We start from the raw sequence: 21,533 nt of genomic DNA on the forward strand, positions 1-21,533 counted from the left end.
GGTCCTCAGAAAAAAAAGATGATATAATTTCAACTTAATTATGTGGAAACTTTTCATGCTTATCATATGAAAATGATGTTGTTGTGTTTATATTCTAATTCATCCAGCACTACAACATGATACTTTATATTCACATGTATTTACCCCTGTTAAAAAAAACTTTAGGTTTTTAAACGTAGATTTGCTGCAAGTCATATGTAATTATAGTCCCATTAAAATTAACATATGGCTCAACACTAAGCGTAGCTTCTGTGTTACATCATGGAATTTTCCATCTGTGTCCTACCAGTAAATCAAGGCTATACATACAGGCTGTACAAAGGGCATGGCTACTATCATGGTGACCAGCAGGTATTAATGGAAACTGTTCAGTCAATCTAAATTCAGCCTAAATTTGCAGGTACAGTGTGTTGTTTGTGGGTAGTGTCATCCAAGTTAGTCAGCTCGGTGTTTTTTAATCAACGTCATGTGTAAAAAGTGTGACAAAAAAAAACTGTGACAACAGGAAGGGGTTCATAATTATTATCACTCATTTCTTTTTATTATAAAAGAGTCTTTCACGCACATATGTTCCTTTCAAATAAGGCCAGAATTGTCCATCAGGATGTTAAATGTTATTTAAGAGATTTCAAAGATCCTCACTGCCTTGTTGTGTTTCCTCTTTGGTGATATGTTGATCTTTAAATCACCTGCCAAGTTTTTTATGCACCTGTTCTTTACCTCCAGAATGGTACCTCTAATGAACCACCTGATATGTGTGATTAGAGCACTGGGAGACGGCCTTAAAATGTGGGAGTAACACAGACTCTGCTCAGGTCTGTCATGAGATAGAAGTACATTATAATATTGGTCATAATGTATGACAACGCATTCTTTAATGTCACAAATTAAAAGGACACATAATACTTTACTGTCATCAGTGCAGCACAGGCTCAGCCTGGATCAGTGTGGTGTAAACCTCTGGAGCACAGGTAAAAAGGGTACAGTAGTCCTGAAAGTTTAACCTGAGGTACATCTAATATTATGACAAAAATAACTACAAGAGACAGATGTGTTTTTTCCGTGTGAAAGTTGATAGCTCCTTCAAATCTACCAACAAAGCTTCTCCACATCCACTGAAATAATGTCAGAGTAAATCTGCCATTTCCTCTGGACTCTTGTGTCAGGCAGCTCCCCTGGGGTTGTATCCTTCGTGCAGGTAAAAACTGGAAACAGAGAAAGGTGTCTATATTAGTATTCTCATCCATCATTGATTCATGGGGACACCATTTGTATGTAAATGATCCCTTATCGGGCTCTGAATCGGGCAGTTAATGGTGTTCTCGGAGCCATCTGTCACTCCATGTTCAAGACAAGGCTTTCTCAATTGATGACATGTCTGTGCTGCACCGTTGAGTCTCACACAGAAGTGCCTGCATGTGTGTCAAAGCACTGGAGATAGCGACTGCCGAGTGGCCTTCAGATAACTGTGAGGAGCTCAGTCACACATTCAAACCCATTTCCACACAAGTCCCACCACCATGTTGGTGTGCAATTAGACGGTTGCTCCCATTTTTTTTATAAGTGCAGAAAATGCAAAATGATCTTGGCTTCTTGTTAATAACTCAATAAATGTTTTATTTAGGCTTTGATTTTGTTTTATTAATATCACATCCTTAAATCTTTTAACAAACTAATAATATTTTGCAGGACAAAGTGTTCAAAATGGAGGCATAGATGTTTGTGTAGTTGCATATATGGGCTGATATAGTCACAGTCCATACACTTTTAGTCTTGTTTAAAGGTCATTTTCAGGTCCTAAGCTGCTCATTTAATAGAAATTTAAAAATAAAGCAGGTGTTTTTATTATTTGATAGCACAAAAATACTTTGAACAAGCCCACTGAAATCTAATTTCTTGCAAAGTAGCTTGAAAAAAAATCTGAAAATCCTGAATGTATGCTAAAATAGGGGAAACACAGTCCAACACAGGAAACATCAGTATCATCATCATACTTTCCAAGTGACTAGTCTTATATGCAGGAAAACTGCCAGTTTCCAGATACTTCCTGTCTCATAAAGGAGTAAATAGAGATCACCAGCAGGAATCACAATTGTAACCTCTGCTGTGTTAATGCATTGCTCCTCTCACTGAGCTACAGCTACCCTAAACCACCAACACACTTGTGTTTTTTTTATACAAACTCAAAATATAAGAGAATATATAAGACATTTCATTCCTATTGAAAACCTAATTACAGCTGTCCCACGTCACAGCAGAAGTGTGGACCTGCTGTGTGTCTGAATATTCAGAATGAGCCTTTGATGTATTACGTCACACGCTTGAAGCTCTGAAAGAAAATAGAAAGTGTTGGCATAGTTGGCTGCTTAACCATGACTAAAAAAGTCCACCCACGTCAAGACATGAAGAACATCACTGAAAAGAGAGTGCTTCAGAAGATGACGGTTATAGTTCATCAAGGGCTGTATGAAAGAAAGCAATGGCATTGGAGCCACATTTGGACCGAGTGGCTATTTGCCTACTCACAGTTACATTCTCAGTCTATATCTGAACATGGCAGCATAATTGTGATTTAAACAGCCCTGTTTGATCCTGTTCTCCTGGACGTCAGACTTCTTTGGGTTCAAAGTAGTTTTAAAGTCACGTAATGTACACAAGAATTATACAACAATAATGTTCTCCTGCCACATTAGTTATCTGTTTTTTACAACTTTTCAATACAAATCTTTATAAGTGTGTTTAATGTATGACAGATTTGTCAAAAGTTCTCATTATCATGGTGATACTGTTAGACACTTTGGGCAGTGCAATAAGTTGCAGTCACTAGAATGTTAGGGGCAACCTTAAAGGTAGGGTAGGAGATTTCATTCTGATGCACTTTTTGTTAAATTAGTGTAACTTCTCTTTACAATCCGATAGCAACCGATTAGTTCGGCAGTTTCGCATTAAAACGAAGAATGTTAATCATCTGTGGAAGCTATAAAACACTAAAAACATCAGCCAATCCTACGAGGCGCACCTGCGTGTAGAGTTGGCTGGTTGTCACTCTCTTCCTGCTCTGCGCGTACTAGAGAGGTACGTGCATGATGACTGAAGTCACAGACCGCAGCTCAACTTCAGGTAATGCACGTCCATGTGATTGGAGGCGTGGCTTCGGGGTGAGCTTCAAGAGAAAGGGGCGTGTGTTTACTTTCGAAATCTGGCTGACTCTCACTGAGTTTTCAAAATCTCCTACCCTACCTTTAATGCTATAACATGAGGTTAACAGAGAATTTGTAATGGACTGTTTGTTTATTGATCACTGGAAGCTGGCTTCAAAAGTGAGTCAGTCTTCATAAACCTCTGTGTTACGGCATCAATAAGTAAGTTTACTGTCTGGTACACAAATGTAACTTTCATAACAATGGGGTGGATTTTTAGCTAGTTCAGCTTATGTGGGAGCTCTCATGCCCCACCACTCCAGCCATATTTGAAGTGGTGTGCTGCCAGGATGGCCACACCCAGAGGCTGAACATTGAGCTTCAAGACTGCTCTTTAGAAACAGCAATAGGTAACACCACAGAAAGTTCAGTTTTCTTCATTTACCATTATCACCTAATGAAGCAGATATTGTGGGGGTTTTAGCAGTGCTGTGGGCTGTTTGCACATCCAAAAGTTAAGGGTAACACTCACTCTTACACAGACTCCACTGTTCATCTGCTAGTTAGTCATTTCTGCTTAGTTTGTGTGGAACAGCTGCATCCAGTAAAATAATGTGTGTGGAAAAAGCTACGTGCTAAGTACAGGGGACAAGTGTCAAGTTCAAATCATTTCACCTATTAGTAATACAGACTCAGAATCAGTGTAATATTATAGTAAGATTTCTCCAACAAACAAACACCACTACATGTCTCTGCAAACTTGGCAGCATATATTGATTTTTCAGACAGAATTTCCTTATTTCCCTTCAAGATGTGTTATTGTCAAAAGGAAAGGCCTCACGTTTACATTATTATTTCCCTCCTCTTATTATTCCTGACCACTATGATCAATGTCATGCTTGGTTTGAAAGGATGGCACTTTATTTGAACTGATTGTGAGGATTTCTTGTCAGCCTATGATCAATTTCATGCTTCACTTGATGAGATTGTCACAGCACTTTTGCTGCTACGCCACCACTATGTATCGTGAGAATAATTTAAAACATAACATTTCGGTTACAGTGCTTTCCTATAATGATTTAGGTCTTGGAGGATCTGTGCTTGTGTAGTCTGAAACTGAGATCATGTTACAGGTGTACATTCAAAAATTCCTCCCAAATACATGTGAGAAGCTGTGAGGAACTCACCAAATCAGATAATCCCACACCAGACAATCCCACACCTCCACATGTTTGATGTCCTTTGGTTTAAATTATGTGGGTTGAACCGTAATACTATCTTTTGTTATGAACAATTAAATCTCACAATTAAGGCTAAGTTTGTGTACCAACAGGTGCAAAGTCCACAGTTGCAGGTTGGAGTGGGAGTAGGAACACCCAGTTAACAGAGACAGCAACCCAATTCCCAAAGAAGATCGTTATTTTTTCAGAGTTTTATTACCACACACATATTTACCACTAAAATCATTCATTGCACTGTTGCCAGATTCATTTCATATATAAAATATAAAATGTAAAATATAATCTCAGTAACTATAAACTCCATAACTTCTCGCCTCTTTAGTGGTGGAGAAATTCTGTCATTTTTCTGGTAGTTTGGAGGTTTGCATTAAAAAATACCTTCCCTTTAACTACCAATCTGCAATGGTGGAACCTTGATAACCATGTGTTACCCACAGGACCTTTTCTTTTCCAGAGGTTACAGATAGTGATTATACTATCTTACTTATACAGTTCCTCCTACATCTGTGGTATAGAAGGGTGGAGGTTACATTTACAAAACATACATTTATTAGAAACAAAAAGAAAAAATGTGTCTATAAGGGCATCCAACTGCAATGAGGCCAGCATCATGTGGCACTTTTACCTTTGGATGTTGTTAACATGTTAATCTAGAATAGAATGACCTGTAGTCCCTTACTGACGGTTCCAGCCACAAACGTACAGTTGGGTAGCCATCAGCTCCTGAATAATCAAAATGATATAGGGAGGTTTTTGCCTCATAAAAGTACGACTTTAATGTAGATGTCCATGTTTTATCAAATAGTACCTGACTCCTGGTGGACTAAAGAAAGAGAAAGTGTGTCCATGGTGTTTATGTCTGCATCCCTAAGGGAATATAAACCTCGCCTCAAGGCTTACATGCAGTCAATAGAAAATAATCTGCCGTGCATAAGCCATGACCAGAAGTCTCTCAGCAACAATAAGACAGTCTTTAGACTATAGCAATATTAACTCCACATCTGACACACTTTATTTATGAGATCCATAGTCTCCCAACTGGGTCATCTTTGTTTCAGTTAAAAGTGATGAGTCACTGCCTCTTCTCAATAGTCCTGATGATGTTATCTAACTCACCTCTCCTGCTGTTCTTCTGGCCACTTGCAGTTGTTCAGAGAACAGATGTAACTAGGGGAGAAAGACACAATAGAAACTGCAGCTCCTTCCTGTTGGAGCAGGGATCCATCGTGTAATTGTGGTGCTGGCGTTCTTTTCCTCATCTGTCTCCCAGATTAGCACCGATGGGTCAGCAGGGGTGCTCTGATAAACTCACACTGCATTTTACTTCTGCCTGTGTGATTATCAGGGGAAAGAGTCACTGAGCGTTCATCTATGACACAGCTGGATGATTATGGACAAGATCATTAGGAGCAAATGCAAGCGTTTTTTGCTTGAGCATATTGTATCATTGTTGACAAGCTCTGTGATTGCTGACATCATGCAACACACCCACCCCACCCCTGACCACAGATACTAGGCTTTCAACTCCGGTCCCGTTTGATCCAAAGGAAATAAGAAACAGCGTGTTGTATCCAGGCAACAAGTTTGTTGCCTGGTGACAGATACAGAGGTCCTGAGTCCAGAGACTGCATGTAACAATTCCACATGAATATGACAAGGCAGAACATCAGTCACCGCCTGCAACTCACACATTTCTTTGATGAATCTAGCTTTGATCAGCTTTAACTTCTAAAGCAAACAGTACATACATGTCTGTTCACCAGAAATCTTTAATGGTAACAAATGCTATAAACCCTGGACATGATAAGATGACAGTAAAACTCAATGGCAGGAAGCTGATCTCCACACCTTAGCAAACCTTAATCAGCTTTCGTAATTGCCACATGGAGCCGTGATGTACACAGCAGCAGCTTATCAGAGAAGACTTATCTGCCAGCAAATATGAAAACAGCCATAAGTGGTGGGATTATCAAACGTGTTTCTGCCACAACGTAGGGCCTTTCATGTGACAGCCATGAGCAGAGATAATGATCATTTCGAAGGCGCTTCAGCAGACAAATCCACCACCACCATTAAAGGCTTTCATTCTTGCCCTGAGCTGTGCGGGTCGACTGTATGCTTTTACTTTGATTTGGAGGCAGCTGCTTTGGCAGGGGGCATTTGATATTTGTAGCTTATAAACTCACATTTGTACAGCAAACATCAGAAGTGTGCCTAGTTCCTGTTATAGGAGAAAGATTAAAGCTGCTATAATGATCATTTTTACCTTGGACTGACAAAGCAAACAATGTGCTGATTTATTGGTGAAATGTATTTCTAGACTCTGCAGCTCCATGGAGCTTTTAGAGTCTTTTAGCTGATTGTTTTTACTTTCATGTTTTTTTGAAGCAGCAGGCAGAAGAAGAACAAGTGTTATCTGACTGGCACCAAGCACAAAAGAGGCAAAGTTATCACCTATCAGTTATCACCTGGAGACTCATGTAGTATGTGATGATGTGTTATGGCTAATGTATTATCAGATGATATATACAACTTGTTCCCTTGACTGAGTGTTGAAATAATCAGTTGATGCAGCTTAAAATGATGATTTATAAAATTAAGTAACACTTGCCATTCTTCACCTGTAATGTAGAGACACTGAAATACTGATGGTTCTAAATCTCATGTTACAGATGTATAAAAATGGCAGCTTCTTTACACACATTTATAAACTCAGTCTGAAAAGCCATCCTTCATTTTTACTTCCATTTAATTTTTAGCAAAGTACATGACCTTCAATCATATTGTTTCAAAGACAGCTACGTCCTGTTTTCTATGTGCTTTTATCTAATGGTAAACAGTATGTGTCTGCCATCTAGTGGTCAAATATCTGCAGTACCATTTGCTCTGACATTTAAGCTAAATATCCAGACTTATGCTTTAATCATACGCTCTATGAACACTATAGGACATCAACATTAGGGAAGACTGAATGTACAAACAAGTTTTATTTTACTAAGTCTTTATTTATTTTCCATATACAGACAGAAGATAAATCTTCATTAAATTTTGATGGAGTAATCAACAAACAGGTTACTGTATTTTAAATCAGATGACTGTTTCTTCAGTCGAAATTTGACTTAAAGGTAAACACCATTTGAATAACAAACGCTGAAATCAACTGCATGCTTTGTTAACATAAGCTCTTTTTTATTGCTAAAGCAGAAAAAAAGGACAACACGGTGTGACTGTTTCCACCATCAGAAGACCTCCAGATCTGCAGAGTTGTAGACCACTGCCGTCTCCTCAGTGCCTACAGCAGCTTCCTCCTGAGCCTCCTCCTCCACAGTCTCCTCCAGCGACTCCAAAGCCTCATTTGTATCACTAGCAAAAGTCTCCCTGGAGACATCGTCGTGCTCCTGCAAGTTCAGTGTGCTGATGGCCTGCTTCATCTTCTTAGCCACTACTTGCCGCCTCCTCTTCTGGGCGGCCTTCTTGCTCTTGCAGTCTTTTTGCTGTTCATCAAAGAATATCTGTCTGATCTGGGCCTTGGTGATGCTGGGGGTGTTCTTCAGCAGGTTGAGATACACTCCACCCGGCGTCCGTCTCCTGCTGCCATCCATGGTGTACACACCACCACTTTCCTCTAGCGTGGCAGTCTCTCCTAGGAGCTCTATGGCTTGTTTCTTCCCAATACTTTTAACTACTCGTTCTATCAGCTCTTTTTTAGGCTCTTGCAGCCTGTGTGCGATCTCATCTATTACCTTATCATCAGGGTCATCCTCTGTGATCTCATACCGGCCCTTGATGTCCATCTCAGCCCTGGGGCCCAGCCTCTCTTTGGCCGGCCTCTTCCTCTTGGCTTCACCTCCTGCCACCACCTCGGATGCCCTGCCCTTCATGTACGCATCCAGCTCTTCATCCATCATGCTCACTTCTTCCTCATCCCTCGACAGCTTCTCCATCTCCCTCTCCTTCTCCATTATCTTACGGGCCAGTACAAAGTTATAAGTTTCCACATTTCTGCTGGACATATCAACACCATCCATGCCGAATACACCCAGCTCTGCAGTAATGGCGTCCTGACACTGCTCCTGGACCACAGAACCCCAAATGTTGTTCACCTTGCGGGTTCCCGGGGCGGGCACTGGTGTTGGTCCTATCCGGGTGGTACATGCAGACAGCCGCGGAGCACTGGACACTTTCTGGCGCTTCCTGCGCCAAGAAACAGCTTCATCGTCTGACGAATCTGCGTCACTGTCACTAGACTCCATCGTCCTTTCGGTGCTACGGTACGCGATAGCAGGTGGCAGGGATGCATTTCTGTTCTGGGTGGACAGGGCACTGAAAGCCTTGGGAGCCTGGGTTGGAGCTTGCGCAGCAGCGGCAGTAGTTCCCATCTCGGTGTCCGAATCGGACCCGGAGATCTCTCCATCTTCCAGATCACCGTCCATTAGATGTCCGCCATCAGCCATTTCTTCTCTGGAAGCCACAGCAATGAAAACAGCTGCTTAGTTCAGTTTAAACGCGTTAGCTGAAGTTAAGGCCACTAACTAGCCACAACAGCTAACTCTATATCATAGCAGCTAACAATACTGCTGGACTTAATACTGAATCCGGTGAAACGTGTTTAGAAACAGAAATACCTTCAAATGTCAGACAGAAGCTGCCTGTCCTGCAGGAAACGGTGTTTGGTGTATGGTTCTTCCACTCTACGTAAACTGCTTAAAGAGGTCTAGAAGACCCACCAGCGACCTCCTGAAGAAAATTCGCGCGAGGCTAAACCAACACTTCCGCCCGAACACTGTCACACCCTTTCAAAATAAAAAGCACGCCTACGTCGGATGTGGTAGAAATATGTACAGGCTATTCCCCCCATTTTCATATCATTCCACCTTCATTTACCCTATGCACCCTTATTTAAATCTATGCACAAATGTAAAACAAATGACTAAACACGAGAAATAGTAACCCTAAATAAGTAATATATGTAACAATTATCTTCAATCATCGTATTAATTTTTAAAAAATATCGAAAACATGCAAAACGTTTTTACTACAAAATAGATTTGTATTTTGTTAAAGCTTTAGCTTTTTTTATTATTATTATTATTTTGTTGTCGACGTTGGCGGATGTTGCGTCGGCACCTGCGCAGTTTACGGAAAAACAATATGGCGGCGTCCATACAGCGTCTCACGTCTGCTGGGAGATATCTTCTACAAAGACATTTACTGAACACAAATTCTTTAAGCAGGGTAAGAAGAATGTGTTTGAAGTCACGTTTACCATAACACGCCGGCGTATAGCCTTGATACTTGTCAGTGCGCCGTTGAACGAAGGAAAAACTCTTGGTATGGTGTTCAGTTAAAGCCAGCTAGCAGCCGCGACATGTTTGCCGGTGTTCAAGTTTAACTGGTGATTATATTTTGTGATATTTATTTACGTTTCAAGCACACGGCCTGTGCTTGATTTTGACCTTCGCAGATTCGTCTCTTTCTAAGTCTGTTAATGGTGACAAGGTACTGTACATATCCTCGCCGTATCCTTGCTGTCAGGCATAGTTTATATCCCGTCTGGAGAATATGAAGTGTATAATATGGTAAAATGACTACACCACTACAACTACAGCAATTATCTCAACCCGGAACCAGCAAACGTCGGTGTTTTAAATTTGAAGAGTCATCGTGACTGACTGTTAATCCCTGCCTGTGTGCCTCTGGCAGCTTACAGCCGGACCGCACAGACTTTTGGCTACTCAGGCTGCTCACCAGGTGGCCCTAAATGTGCCTGAAACCAAAGTGACCACTCTGGAGAACGGTCTCCGGGTGGCTTCAGAGGACTCTGGCCTTACCACCTGCACAGTAAGTAAGATGGTACCCCTACTGTTTGTCTGTGTTTAGATAAAATAACGTCTGATAGACAGGAAGCCCCACTTGTTCTGTTTCTGCATCTGTTTTATTTTTTTGTCAATAACTGTATTGTTATGCCGTGTATGTGTGTGTGTAGCTTTTACTCGGTTTAACCTTTACATGTTGCAAATGTAGTGTGCTGTAAGTGTAGTATAGCAAAGTACCATTACAACAAATAAGACATTTATCCTAATAGCTGTTTTCTATTTTCTGTCAGAGTAGAGTAAAAAAAAGATACAGGTGCATCTTCTTTTCTCAATAATTTTCCTGTATATTACTGACTGCTTCCAGGTGGGCCTCTGGATAGATGCCGGCAGTCGCTATGAGAACCAGAGAAATAATGGCACAGCCCATTTCCTGGAACATATGGCGTTTAAGGTGAGAGGGTAACATCTGTGCCTCTGCTAACAAGATGTAGTGGTTATTATATAATGTTTATTTTTTTCAAAGAAAGTACATGTGCATCCTAAACAAGGCCAGTGTTTCCCCTCAGTTATTTAAGAAGGGGAAAATATAATAAATTCAATTTGTTACATGTCATTTTAATTGTCTGAGGCATTTTCTAATTGATTTGAACAATTGTGGCCTCCATTAAAAAAATGGAATAGGCACAGCTAAACTAGGTTGTGTGCTTTATCTCATAAATATTACCATAAAGTTGACTGGACAGGCAAAGTGTGGCAGTCTTGAAAAGGCTACTAAGAGAAATGGATTCAATGAGTCGGGAGGGCCTAATAAGGAGTGGAGAGAGGCCGACCCCCCACTTATTGGACAAACTTTTCTGAAATTGGACATGTCTGTATGAAATGTTTGCAGTTAATAACTGATGTAACTGATACAACATCCTCATTTTTTCAGATGCACCTGTAGTTCATAATAGCTTCACAATGCCTGTAGATCTAAATACAGAGAAAGTATACATGCCCTGTGTGTGTGTGTGTGTGTGGGACAGGGCACCAGGAAGCGCTCTCAGTTGGATTTGGAGTTGGAGATTGAGAACATGGGAGCTCACCTGAATGCCTACACATCCCGGGAACAGACTGTGTACTATGCCAAAGCTTTCTCTAAGGATCTTCCACGTGGTAGGCACAGGCAGAGGATGCTACAGTGAGACACACTCAGATGTAGTGATGACCAAGATTGGTTCCAGATAATAGCATCCAGGCACTTTCTGTAAAGAAATCTGCACCTTAACCCTTGTGCAACATCTGTAAACACTACCCTTTGGTTGTGTTCGGGAAAGAAAACGTCCACTAAAATCAACAGTTTAAAATATATATTTGATAAATATGTTTTTGTATTTTGCATAAATCTGCAGTTCTGATCAAAGTAGTAGTAGTAAAAATCATTTTCCCATTTACCAATGTCATAAGTGGTAGGGCCGATTAATGGGGAAAAACAAAAACAAAAAATGTGTACAGACAAACATTAGTAACAATATTGACTTTAAAGCATTATTAGTTCTTTCATAGCACTGAATTGGAAAGGGTGTAAAATGTGCCAACAGAGTATTATTGATCTATGAAAAATGTTTAAATCACATTTCCAAAATGTATGTAAAATTATTATTTATTCACCAAAACTTATTAAATTTGCTCACATACAATAAAAGTTATGGCCAAATTAAATAGAAAAATTACTCTTGGAGGACAGAAATGTCCCGAACAATGCATAAGGGCTAAATTTAATACTCGATAATATTGCTTCCTTCAATGATGACCACTGTCGGCTTACATTTAAATAAAACGCAAGGTGACTCCAAGTCTTGGAAATATGTATTGAGTCTGTCTGTCTTCTGCCTTGAAGCTGTGGAGATCCTGGCTGACATCATCCAGAACAGCACCCTGGGTGAGGCAGAGATTGAGAGGGAGCGAGGGGTGATCCTCAGGGAGATGCAGGAAGTGGAGACCAATCTACAGGAAGTGGTCTTTGATTACCTGCATGCTACAGCATACCAGTCTACAGCGCTGGGCAGGACTATCCTGGGCCCCACTGAGAACATTAAGTAAGACTCTACATGTTACAGCCTCCTTAAACCTGCCTTTTCTGTGGGAGGCACACCACAGCACAAGTTCCTTTTACACACTGAGTCAGTTGTTGTTTATGATGCAGGACCATCAACAGAGGTGACCTGGTCGAGTACATCACCACACATTACAAAGGACCCAGGATTGTGCTGGCTGCTGCTGGAGGTCAGAGCTCCTCAAATGTTGGGTTAACAGGGGTGAACATAAAGGTGTTATGAATCCACACTAGTAAAGTAAAATGACCTACAGGACTTCCTGTGATGTGTTTCTGATCAGGAGTTTGTCACAACGAGCTCATCGATTTGGCCAAATATCATTTTGGAAAACTTCCTGGCAGGTATCAGGGTGAAGCGCCGGCACTTCCTCCCTGCCACTTCACAGGAAGTGAGGTAAGTCTACTGTGTGTATAGCACTGCCACATATTTATGCCACAGTGAGGCAAGTTGTTCTGTTTTAAGTCTCAGAAAGCAGTTTAAACCATATATTGGCTGTTATAAGGATGAAATGACCTAACCAGGCTTTAAGGCTGATATCTGCTGGTACTGATTTGTCGATAATATTGTCCATCCATACTGTTGTGTTGCTTACACATTACTTCATGCTGCTGTTTCAGATCCGTGTGTGTGACAACAAAATGCCTCTGGCTCATATCGCCATCGCGGTGGAGGCAGTTGGATGGTCTCACCCTGACACCATCCCCCTCATGGTGGCAAACACACTCATTGGGAACTGGGACCGCTCGTTTGGTGGGGGTGTGGTGAGTGTTTGGAAGACTTCAGAATTTCTGTACATGTTTACTGTAGTCAGCTCCTCAGATCACTCCAGTGACTCAAACTCAAAGTCTTAATTTATGTAGCTCTTCCTGTTTACTGTATTCACACACACACACACACACACCTTTGTTTTTGTAAAAACCCTTGTTGTATTCACTGTTGGACTGTTTCCTTTGTGAACCTAGAATCTGTCCAGTAAGCTTGCTCAGATGGCCTGTCAGGGAAACCTGTGCCACAGCTTCCAGTCCTTCAACACCTGTTACACAGACACCGGCCTGTGGGGGCTCTACATGGTGTGTGAGCCTGGCACCATCAATGACATGATGCACTTCACTCAGATGGAATGGTGAGTGCACTCACGAGTTGACATTATGTTAAACATGTTTCCTGCTGTAAGTCTGATGATCGCTTTATCTGCTGTTGTATGTAAAATAAAGTTGTGTTTTTTGATAGGATGTCTCTTTGCACGAGTGTGACAGAAAGTGAGGTGGTCCGGGCCAAGAATCTGCTAAAGACCAACATGCTCCTTCATCTTGATGGTAAGACAGCATAACAGAGAAGCATTCAAACATTGTGTTTGTGAAATATAAACCTAATTGGCAGCATGTGTAGGGGGGGTATGTGTAGGGGAAATAGTAGTCATCAAGGACTGAACCTTGTGGAATAGCACATTTTATCAGAGGAGGTGAAGATGAGTAATTGTCCATTCTAACAGTTGCCGTTTAGTCTGTCAAGCATGTTGTTGCTGCATGAGCTGGAAGACCCAAAATCCACAGCCACACTTTAACAAATTGTTAAAGTGTGGCTAAAGATCCTGGACTGTGGAGAAATTAATATCCAGACTGGAATCTGTTTAAGGAGTGCAGGAGCCCTGTCAGGGCCTTCAATGGGGACTTGAAACAGCTTTTAAGCTTGACAGTTTGTCCATGGTTACATACAGTCTGATTGACATATGGATTTACTCTCTCTAGGATCCACACCAATCTGTGAGGACATCGGCAGACAGATGCTGTGCTACAGTCGTAGGATCCCACTGCACGAGCTGGAGGCCCGGATCGATGTGAGTGGATGGAGTTGGTGATAGCTTCACTGACGTCAAAGTGTAATCAGTGTTGTGTTTGCTGGTGATTATATTAAAAATACAGATACTTCTATCCGGATAGTTGGGAACAAAAAAAGAGACAATATTAAAGTTGAAAGTGAATAAGAAACATTTTCACATTTCACTGTTACTGCTTATTTTACAGTACCCTGGCCGAATCATTAATTGTATCAGTTTACATTTTTTTAAAAATGTTAAGTAGATACTAAAACAATGGCCTTAGACTGACATAAGTAACACTGGCAGATATGAGGCTAACGGCTGGTAAACATGTGTTTGACTTCTCAACAGGCTATTGATGCCAACACCATAAAGGATGTGTGCACCAAATACATCTTCAACAGGGCTCCAGCCATCGCTGCAGTTGGTATGTTAAGATTTTCATAGCTGAGTTGAGACCCTTTTAAGGTGTTTTAATTGTTGCAAACCGAGCCTGTTTAAAGGTTTGGTCCCAGTCTGCTTCCAGGCAAACTATAATGGTTAGACTAAAAAATGATTGTGCTTGGACTCATTGTAGGATTTGTGAATGGAGCTGATCAGCATTTGTAACTGTTTTAAGTTTAGTCAAACAATACATGTCATCCGAGTTGCCCAATCAGGTTGTGACCTCTGCCATATGCCTTATGATGGTCTGCTGATACATATAAGATAAAACTATTAATCCCGGAGGAAATTCTTGAAATATGCCAAATGGCCAGCAGACCAGGTAGCTGAAGTACAAGTGTAAACACGGCTTTAACCCACCTCATGTCAGAGCTGAATATCCCTTTTGTAAAGTAATAACAGGCTACAGTCATCTGTACCCAGAAACATGTTTTTCATGTTGTTTTGGTCATACTGCCTGATTTCCTCCATTTGGTGCTCTGTAAATTCATTGCTTCTTTTGATTCACAGTGGTACTATATCTGCTGCTTAAGGTTGTCATGAATGAATTTAATTGGATCAATTTGTTTTCTGTAGTTCTGGCCATCACGTCTCTTAGTTTTAACCCTAGCTGTCAGGCTAATCGTAAATTGACCTCTGCTGATGCATTATGCTGTGTACATGCCTGGTAGCTGAGCGATTTCATTTATTGCTTTAATCCCATTTAAGGATTAACAATGAAGCTACCGTACAGCAGGCCTTAGGTAACAATTAAGAAATACTGCTTTACAAAGATTAGAGTGCACAAGTTCAATTAGCAGTCAAGGTGTGGCAAAGGAAGCTTAAGTCCATGCTATGGCCTAACATTTGATATGCACTTAGAGGGTGGTCCGCTGTGGTGTTCTTGCCCGGTGACACAAGGGCTGATGCTTCAGCAGAAACCTTTGTTTTTATTATATAATTTTTAAAATATAATAGAATACCCACCAAGATCCCAAAGAAGGATTGGCAGCAGTAGTGATTTATGCATTCACCCTCTGATGTCTTAAATTGACTTTGGCAGGTTTCAGGTGCTGTTAGTATGAGGACAGTCACAATGTCCAACAGGTTATAATTGGCCCCTGTGTCTCTGTGATGGTTAGAGCTACACATAACTCCCATGCTGTAACTAAACACACATTTCTGTCTCAGGTCCAATTGAACAGCTGCCAGACTACAACCAGATCCGCAGTGGAATGTTCTGGATGAGAACCTGAGCAGGACACATTTGAAGATCTATCACCTGTACAGGACAAACCATATTTAAGTCTAGTTATTTTTTCCTCCTTTAACTTTTATTATAAAATAAAGACCAACACAATAATGTTAAAATAACACGGATACTATCTTCCTTTGTGGCTCTTGTCATTTTTTACTCTTCGCTGCCACCTGTTCCTGAGCAGCTTTCTTGGCTTTAACCATCTCCACCAGTTCCTGTAGAGAAACAGGGACATGTTAGAACAGCAAAAGGATGCTGGGAACTGTAGTTGCATTGTAAGGTACTCATTACTTCTGTTCAGCAGCACAATCTACAGTCTGCTTGCTGACTGTTTTCTACAACAGTGGTCGGATAGGTGGACAGAGAGCTTCCTCTTACCTTGTACCTCTTCATACAGTCTTTCTTGTTTCGCCCAGGGACAGCAGCTGCTATCTTGTCCCAGCGCTCTGGTGTGCTGACAGGGTAGGTCTTCAGGGCCTGTTCTAGAAGTTTCTGTTCCTCTGTGGTCCAGGGGGCAGCATTACTCTCACCAGCAGGAGCTGAATAATACACACAGATCAACAAATAAACCACTTTCATTGATTGACACTGTAAGTGTTGAGGATGCCACTGCCAACATAAACTACAAATTTGGATTTAGAAAGATTCCTCACTACAGTGAGGGCATTTCTTGGAATTTTCCTTTAAAAATAACTCAGTTAATTAACATTTTGGCTTTTTATAAGCAGTCAAGTTTGCTTAGTTGTTGAGTAAAATGAGCCAGAGGCCTCAGTGCAGCCATGATGAGAGATCCTTTTACTTTATGATCCTGTCTCCATGACAGCTATCACTTATACAGGCTAAAGAGGCATTAGCATCAATGCACTCAGCTCCTGCTAATGTGTTTTGTTTTACGCCAGCTCAGCAAATTACTTAAAAAAATGCCAGTCTAACTGATCATTGAGCAACAAGCCAAAGATGGACATTTGCCTTTTACAACCTATCCTCACTACATAGGTGTGAGCTAGAATTAAAATGGCTGCTGATGAAACAGGTTTTGTTGACATTTCTCACACTTTCAGAAATGAGGCTTACCGTCAAACCTCTCTGAGGGCATGGCATTGTCGATGGTGGGCGGCACTGACGTGTGTTCCTTCTTAAACTTCTCAAAGGCTTTTTTGTTGATCTCATCCTTCTGTACTGGATCTGAGGACGTAACAGGACTGAATATGTTAGCTCACAACAGTCCAGTTACACACTCAATACAAGTAAACAGCAGGATATTAATCCCAGAGTATTTTGCTATTGTGGAAGACAACTCAATCAGGGTTCGGAAACTTTAATGGGCCTGAATCTGCTAGCATAGTTGCTGTCTGCTCATAATAGCTGTGCATTGGCATTAGTTCACTACAAGTACCCAGTTCACCGAGTTTACTTCACTACATCTGATGTAACTGTGATTAGCTGGTAAAGATAATTAGAAAGAGTAAGTGGTCTTTACTTATATAGTGGATTTTCTTCTATTCAAAGGTACTCAAAGCGCTTAACACTACGTTTCTTCCTTCACGTACACAAGCACGCACACACACACACACACACACCAGTGGTGCAACCAACTTAAGGTTAAGCCAGGGATCAAACCACCAACCTTACAGCTAGCAACCAACAACCACTTTACCACGGGGGCGAGAGCTGCCACATTACATTCAAAAGAACTCTGACTAACTTTGTTAAACCATAACAACTGAGAGCAGTGATGAAAGGCTGCCAGACCTGGATCTGATCTGTATAAATATGTCTGATGTGAACTTACCGAGTCTTTGCAGGTTCTTGGCTTTGTTGATGACGTCTTTGGCTGTCCTTTTCATGCCGCTAGTGGAGTGCAAGTTCATGTAGTTGGCAATAACTTCCCATCTGAAAGAAAAATTTAGAGTATCAACAACAAGACACATTACTAATAATTGGCAATGACTGATGAGAAGAAAGTCTCGGTGAGGATTGAAGGAGTGCAAACATGAAAATTAATTTAACTCAGGAGATTTTTCATATACAATTTTACACATGTATCTACCTGGCGTTGGTTCCTGCTGGGAACAAGTTGACAGCTTTGATGAGCAGCTGCAGGTCATCCTCGTTCCAGCCCTTCCCTCCGGCTCCTCCTCCTCCTCCGCTGGCCTGGTCAGCACCGCGGGCCGCCTGCCTAGCCTGGGCCTCAGCCTCCCTTTCCTTCTGCAGCTGGGTGTTCACCTCCTGCACCTGAGGCAATGCAACATTTCTTTAAAAATTTGCTGTGTGTATGCATGTGTATAAAATAAATCAGATCAACAACAACTCTACCTGCTTCTCCACTGCTGCCTTGCTCTCATCTTTAGAGCCTGAAGCCAGGATTTCATTCAGAGACTGCAGACTGGAAACAGACACAACAATACTGTCAATTGGTATACGATATATGCATGAGTGACCTGTGAACCTGTGATTTAAGTTTATTTACCGCCATAATAAACTGCAGTGAGACACATGACACTGTTGAGTTTAAGACAAGAGTAAGGGGTGCTGTGTGTTTGCTGCTGTGACAGTCTTACTGCACCTTGTGAGCTCCAGCCGGTCACAGAGTTTCTCCACTTCCTCCATCATCTTTACGCTATCGGCCTCATTGTCAGCAAAGTAATTCCAGTTCTGTGAAGAGGTAAATATAAAGCGAAGCCCTGTGACTAACATATGCAAACATCTGAAATGCATACAGGCGTTTTAAAAACCGACACCGAGTGTGAACCTTGCAGGTGGTCCTGAGTTTCTGCCTCTCTTTCTTGATGGCCTTCTTCTGGATCTCCTTCTCTTTCTTTGCCTGCTGGGCGGCCTGCTTGGCTTCCTCTTCCTCTTTTTCCTTCGCCAAACGGGCTGCCTCCAGCTCCGCCTGTCGAGCCTGACAGACACACACCGACTAACTGATGAACATTTTACCAGTGACCTTACTACAGTGACCCTTAAAGAAAGGATATGCCATTATTGTCATTTTAAAACATTGTCTCTGCACATCAGCTGATCATTGACTGTCATGTTATTTTACTTATGATAGTGTGAGGCATGTGAAGTGACTGTCATGAAATACCATCACTCTGATTTGTTTGTATTCCACAGTCCTCACTGTTGTTTCTTTCTGTGATGGACGTCTTACTTAAAATAAACGTGCTTTTTTCACATTTCAGGGTTGGATAAAGTCCTGGTCCATCTTGTGAAACTCACCCTCTCCTTTTCCTCCTGCTCCCTCTTCTTGGCTTCAGCTTTGGCTTTCTTCTCAGACTCCTTCCTGGCCTTTTCTTCTTCTTTGAATTTCTTTATTCTAGGGTCACAGCTGTAAGCAGTATCTGCAGTGAAACACACACGGTCACTCTCACATGTAAATATTTAAGGGTTTGCAGCTTTATGATCATGTGCAGTGTGTGGCGGCTCAGACTGTACCAACTAGTGTTCGTATTCTGTTCATCTCCTCCTTCTTCCTCTGTGCTCTGGAGGCTCGGTTCTGCTTTTCAATCCATCTCCTCTCATCTCGACTGCAGAGGAAAAGTTAGTCAGACGCTAAAAGTAAGACAGAGGAGCTGGAATGTTTCTATTGTGGTGGACAGCAGCTCACCATTCAGCTTTTTCCTTTTCCTCTTCATCCAAGTATGAAAATTCCCTCCATGAGTCAAAGTTGTACCTTTAATGGTAACAATCACAGTTAAACACTTCATCTCTTCTATGGGTTTGTTTCTCTTAAGCCAAACAAAAGTTAAACCAGAACCTCCTCTTACCAAAAAGAGTAAAAATTATCCACTTCTTCAAAGGTTGACTCTGTGGTTCCGAGTTTGGGGACATGTTTTTTGGTAGACCACCTGGCATTTCTCTCAAACACAGCTGAAAACACCTGAACGAAGTTTTCTTTTCCTTCGCTCTTAGAAGGGACGGTGTTGTCAAAGGTAGGATCTACACTGTCGAAGGCTCTCCTCTTCACAGGGTCAGACAGGATTTCTATAGCTGAGGTTCAATCAGACACATGGAGAAAACAGTTCAGTATGTCCAGATATAACAACAGTGCTGACAAATACGCCACAGCAGGTGTACCTTTAGTTATACAGGTGAAGTAGTCATTGTCTCCTTCTACTATCTGCTCTCCTGCTGCTCTCCTTTTATCAGGGTGATGCTTTAACACAATCTGTTTGTCTGTAGAGAAACAGCAAAGACCAGGATCAAACTAAACGATAAGAGCCAATCAGATAACTGACCCATGAGAGGAGGAGGAGGAGAGGAGGGCATACTCACGAGCAGCTTTGATCTGTTTCTGTGTAGCTTTGTACCTCAGGTGAGGGAGCCCGAGAACAGCATAGTGATCCTGATTCTGACAAGTTACGGAGAGAAAACAACAAACATCATATGACTGAAAGGGAAAGAATTACATTCAATTATATAAACTGCTAAAATTTTCACAAACTGGGTGTCATGTCAAACAACAGCACAAACTTCTAAAAAAACTGTCGTTTTAATCAATCCCATTGAACACCAAGCAGTTTTTGCAGTTTTTAAGTCAATGTTCATAGCTATATAAACTCCTGCACTTCTATGGATAAAGAACAATAATGGCTTAAAGGCATAAGGCAAACGAGTGTCTGCTGTCAAATGTACCATGGAAATCACCAGAGGAAAAACAAAAGGCTCAGACTGCTAACTGCATTTTAAATGTCCTCTCTGGTACCTTCCAGTCTTTAGGGTCAAGCGTTCGGAGGATAGGGTATTCCTCCAGCTGAAACTCTTCATCCTCTGATTCCTCTGAGGACTCCTCCTCATCCTCCAGCTCCTGAAATGAGGCTGACACATTCCTGTTTCTCCTCCTCACATAAGCCTCGAACCATCGACCCACTGGCTCCACCTGAACTAGCACAGAGGCTGTGGAAGGACAAAGGTGGGAACAGTATCTAAAAAATACATCATAGGTGGAAACAGATACAGAACAGCTCTCTGCAGGTGACGGGGATGTGATGTGTATGGTTTTCCTTTTAAAAAGAGGAACTGCATCTGTCCAACAACAGTAAGGTACAACAGGTGTTCATACATGTGACATCGTCGTAATGACAAAACAGACTCAAATGCCAAACGTGTGTTATGGCCGTATAACCAGCAGCCTTCAGCCAGCGTAGCTACTAACAGGAGCCCTAATAAATCACAGCAGCAAGTGCAGCCATGAGCGGGCAGCAGCCCGGCCACATTATGCAACGCTTGTTGAATAACAACAAACAACACGAATTATAATGAATAAAGGGACTCGACCAAGCTTTAAAATTAGTAATAATAGTAGCTGAACTCCTCACTGCCTGCTTTTTAGCTGCATGCTAACAATTATAAGCAACATGTAACATTGGTAGCTTAGCTAGCTATCTTCCTGTGGCCTCTTCCAGTGCTTACCGGCAGCTTCTTTGAAGACAACCGTCTCCTCACCCTCGAGGGCTTCTAACAGCATCTTAGAAATAACGGCTATACGAACATTCAATTGACGAAATTGTCAAATGTGAGCTTCCTAAAGTGCTGAAGTTTGTGGCCCGCACATTAATACACCACATGGGCCTCCCTTTACAAGTGCCTGTACGAGAGCGAGCTCAGCTGTCACACCGCAAACCGCTCCGTGTGGTCCTTATAGTTCTTTACTACCGTTCCGTAGTAGGTGTTTTTACTGTGTATGAAGTTATTTGCTTTAGCTTCAAATATATATATATATATATATATTATTTAA

The 21,533-nt window shown here is 41.6% G+C and overlaps 3 protein-coding genes across 3 annotated transcripts; 1 reads left to right on the forward strand and 2 right to left on the reverse strand.

Annotated features, from left to right (window-relative positions):
- Positions 1 to 7,365: 7,365 nt before the first annotated feature.
- On the reverse strand, positions 7,366 to 9,145 carry phax (phosphorylated adaptor for RNA export). The gene is made up of 2 exons (XM_028399199.1): positions 9,007 to 9,145; positions 7,366 to 8,842 (listed from the first exon to the last, which is right to left on the reverse strand). Exon 2 carries the CDS (start codon positions 8,833 to 8,835, stop codon positions 7,621 to 7,623), a length of 1,215 nt encoding a protein of 404 aa, XP_028255000.1. The 5' UTR covers positions 8,836 to 8,842; positions 9,007 to 9,145; the 3' UTR covers positions 7,366 to 7,620.
- A 369-nt stretch (positions 9,146 to 9,514) lies between these two features.
- Positions 9,515 to 15,920, forward strand: pmpcb (peptidase, mitochondrial processing subunit beta). Its single transcript, XM_028399571.1, has 13 exons — positions 9,515 to 9,616; positions 10,085 to 10,222; positions 10,562 to 10,648; positions 11,223 to 11,352; positions 12,077 to 12,275; positions 12,383 to 12,462; positions 12,574 to 12,686; positions 12,911 to 13,054; positions 13,256 to 13,416; positions 13,524 to 13,609; positions 14,042 to 14,130; positions 14,464 to 14,539; positions 15,727 to 15,920. Exons 1-13 carry the CDS (start codon positions 9,533 to 9,535, stop codon positions 15,789 to 15,791), a joined length of 1,452 nt encoding a protein of 483 aa, XP_028255372.1. The 5' UTR covers positions 9,515 to 9,532; the 3' UTR covers positions 15,792 to 15,920.
- On the reverse strand, positions 15,848 to 21,426 carry dnajc2 (DnaJ (Hsp40) homolog, subfamily C, member 2). Its single transcript, XM_028399569.1, has 16 exons — positions 21,209 to 21,426; positions 20,502 to 20,692; positions 20,072 to 20,147; positions 19,874 to 19,972; positions 19,564 to 19,786; positions 19,404 to 19,469; positions 19,232 to 19,323; positions 19,016 to 19,137; positions 18,546 to 18,695; positions 18,360 to 18,448; positions 18,110 to 18,179; positions 17,844 to 18,028; positions 17,586 to 17,686; positions 16,868 to 16,978; positions 16,172 to 16,332; positions 15,848 to 16,008 (listed from the first exon to the last, which is right to left on the reverse strand). Exons 1-16 carry the CDS (start codon positions 21,261 to 21,263, stop codon positions 15,940 to 15,942), a joined length of 1,860 nt encoding a protein of 619 aa, XP_028255370.1. The 5' UTR covers positions 21,264 to 21,426; the 3' UTR covers positions 15,848 to 15,939.
- Positions 21,427 to 21,533: the final 107 nt, after the last annotated feature.

Source organism: Parambassis ranga, chromosome 2, assembly GCF_900634625.1.
Source record: "Parambassis ranga chromosome 2, fParRan2.1, whole genome shotgun sequence".
NCBI lineage: Eukaryota > Metazoa > Chordata > Actinopteri > Ambassidae > Parambassis > Parambassis ranga.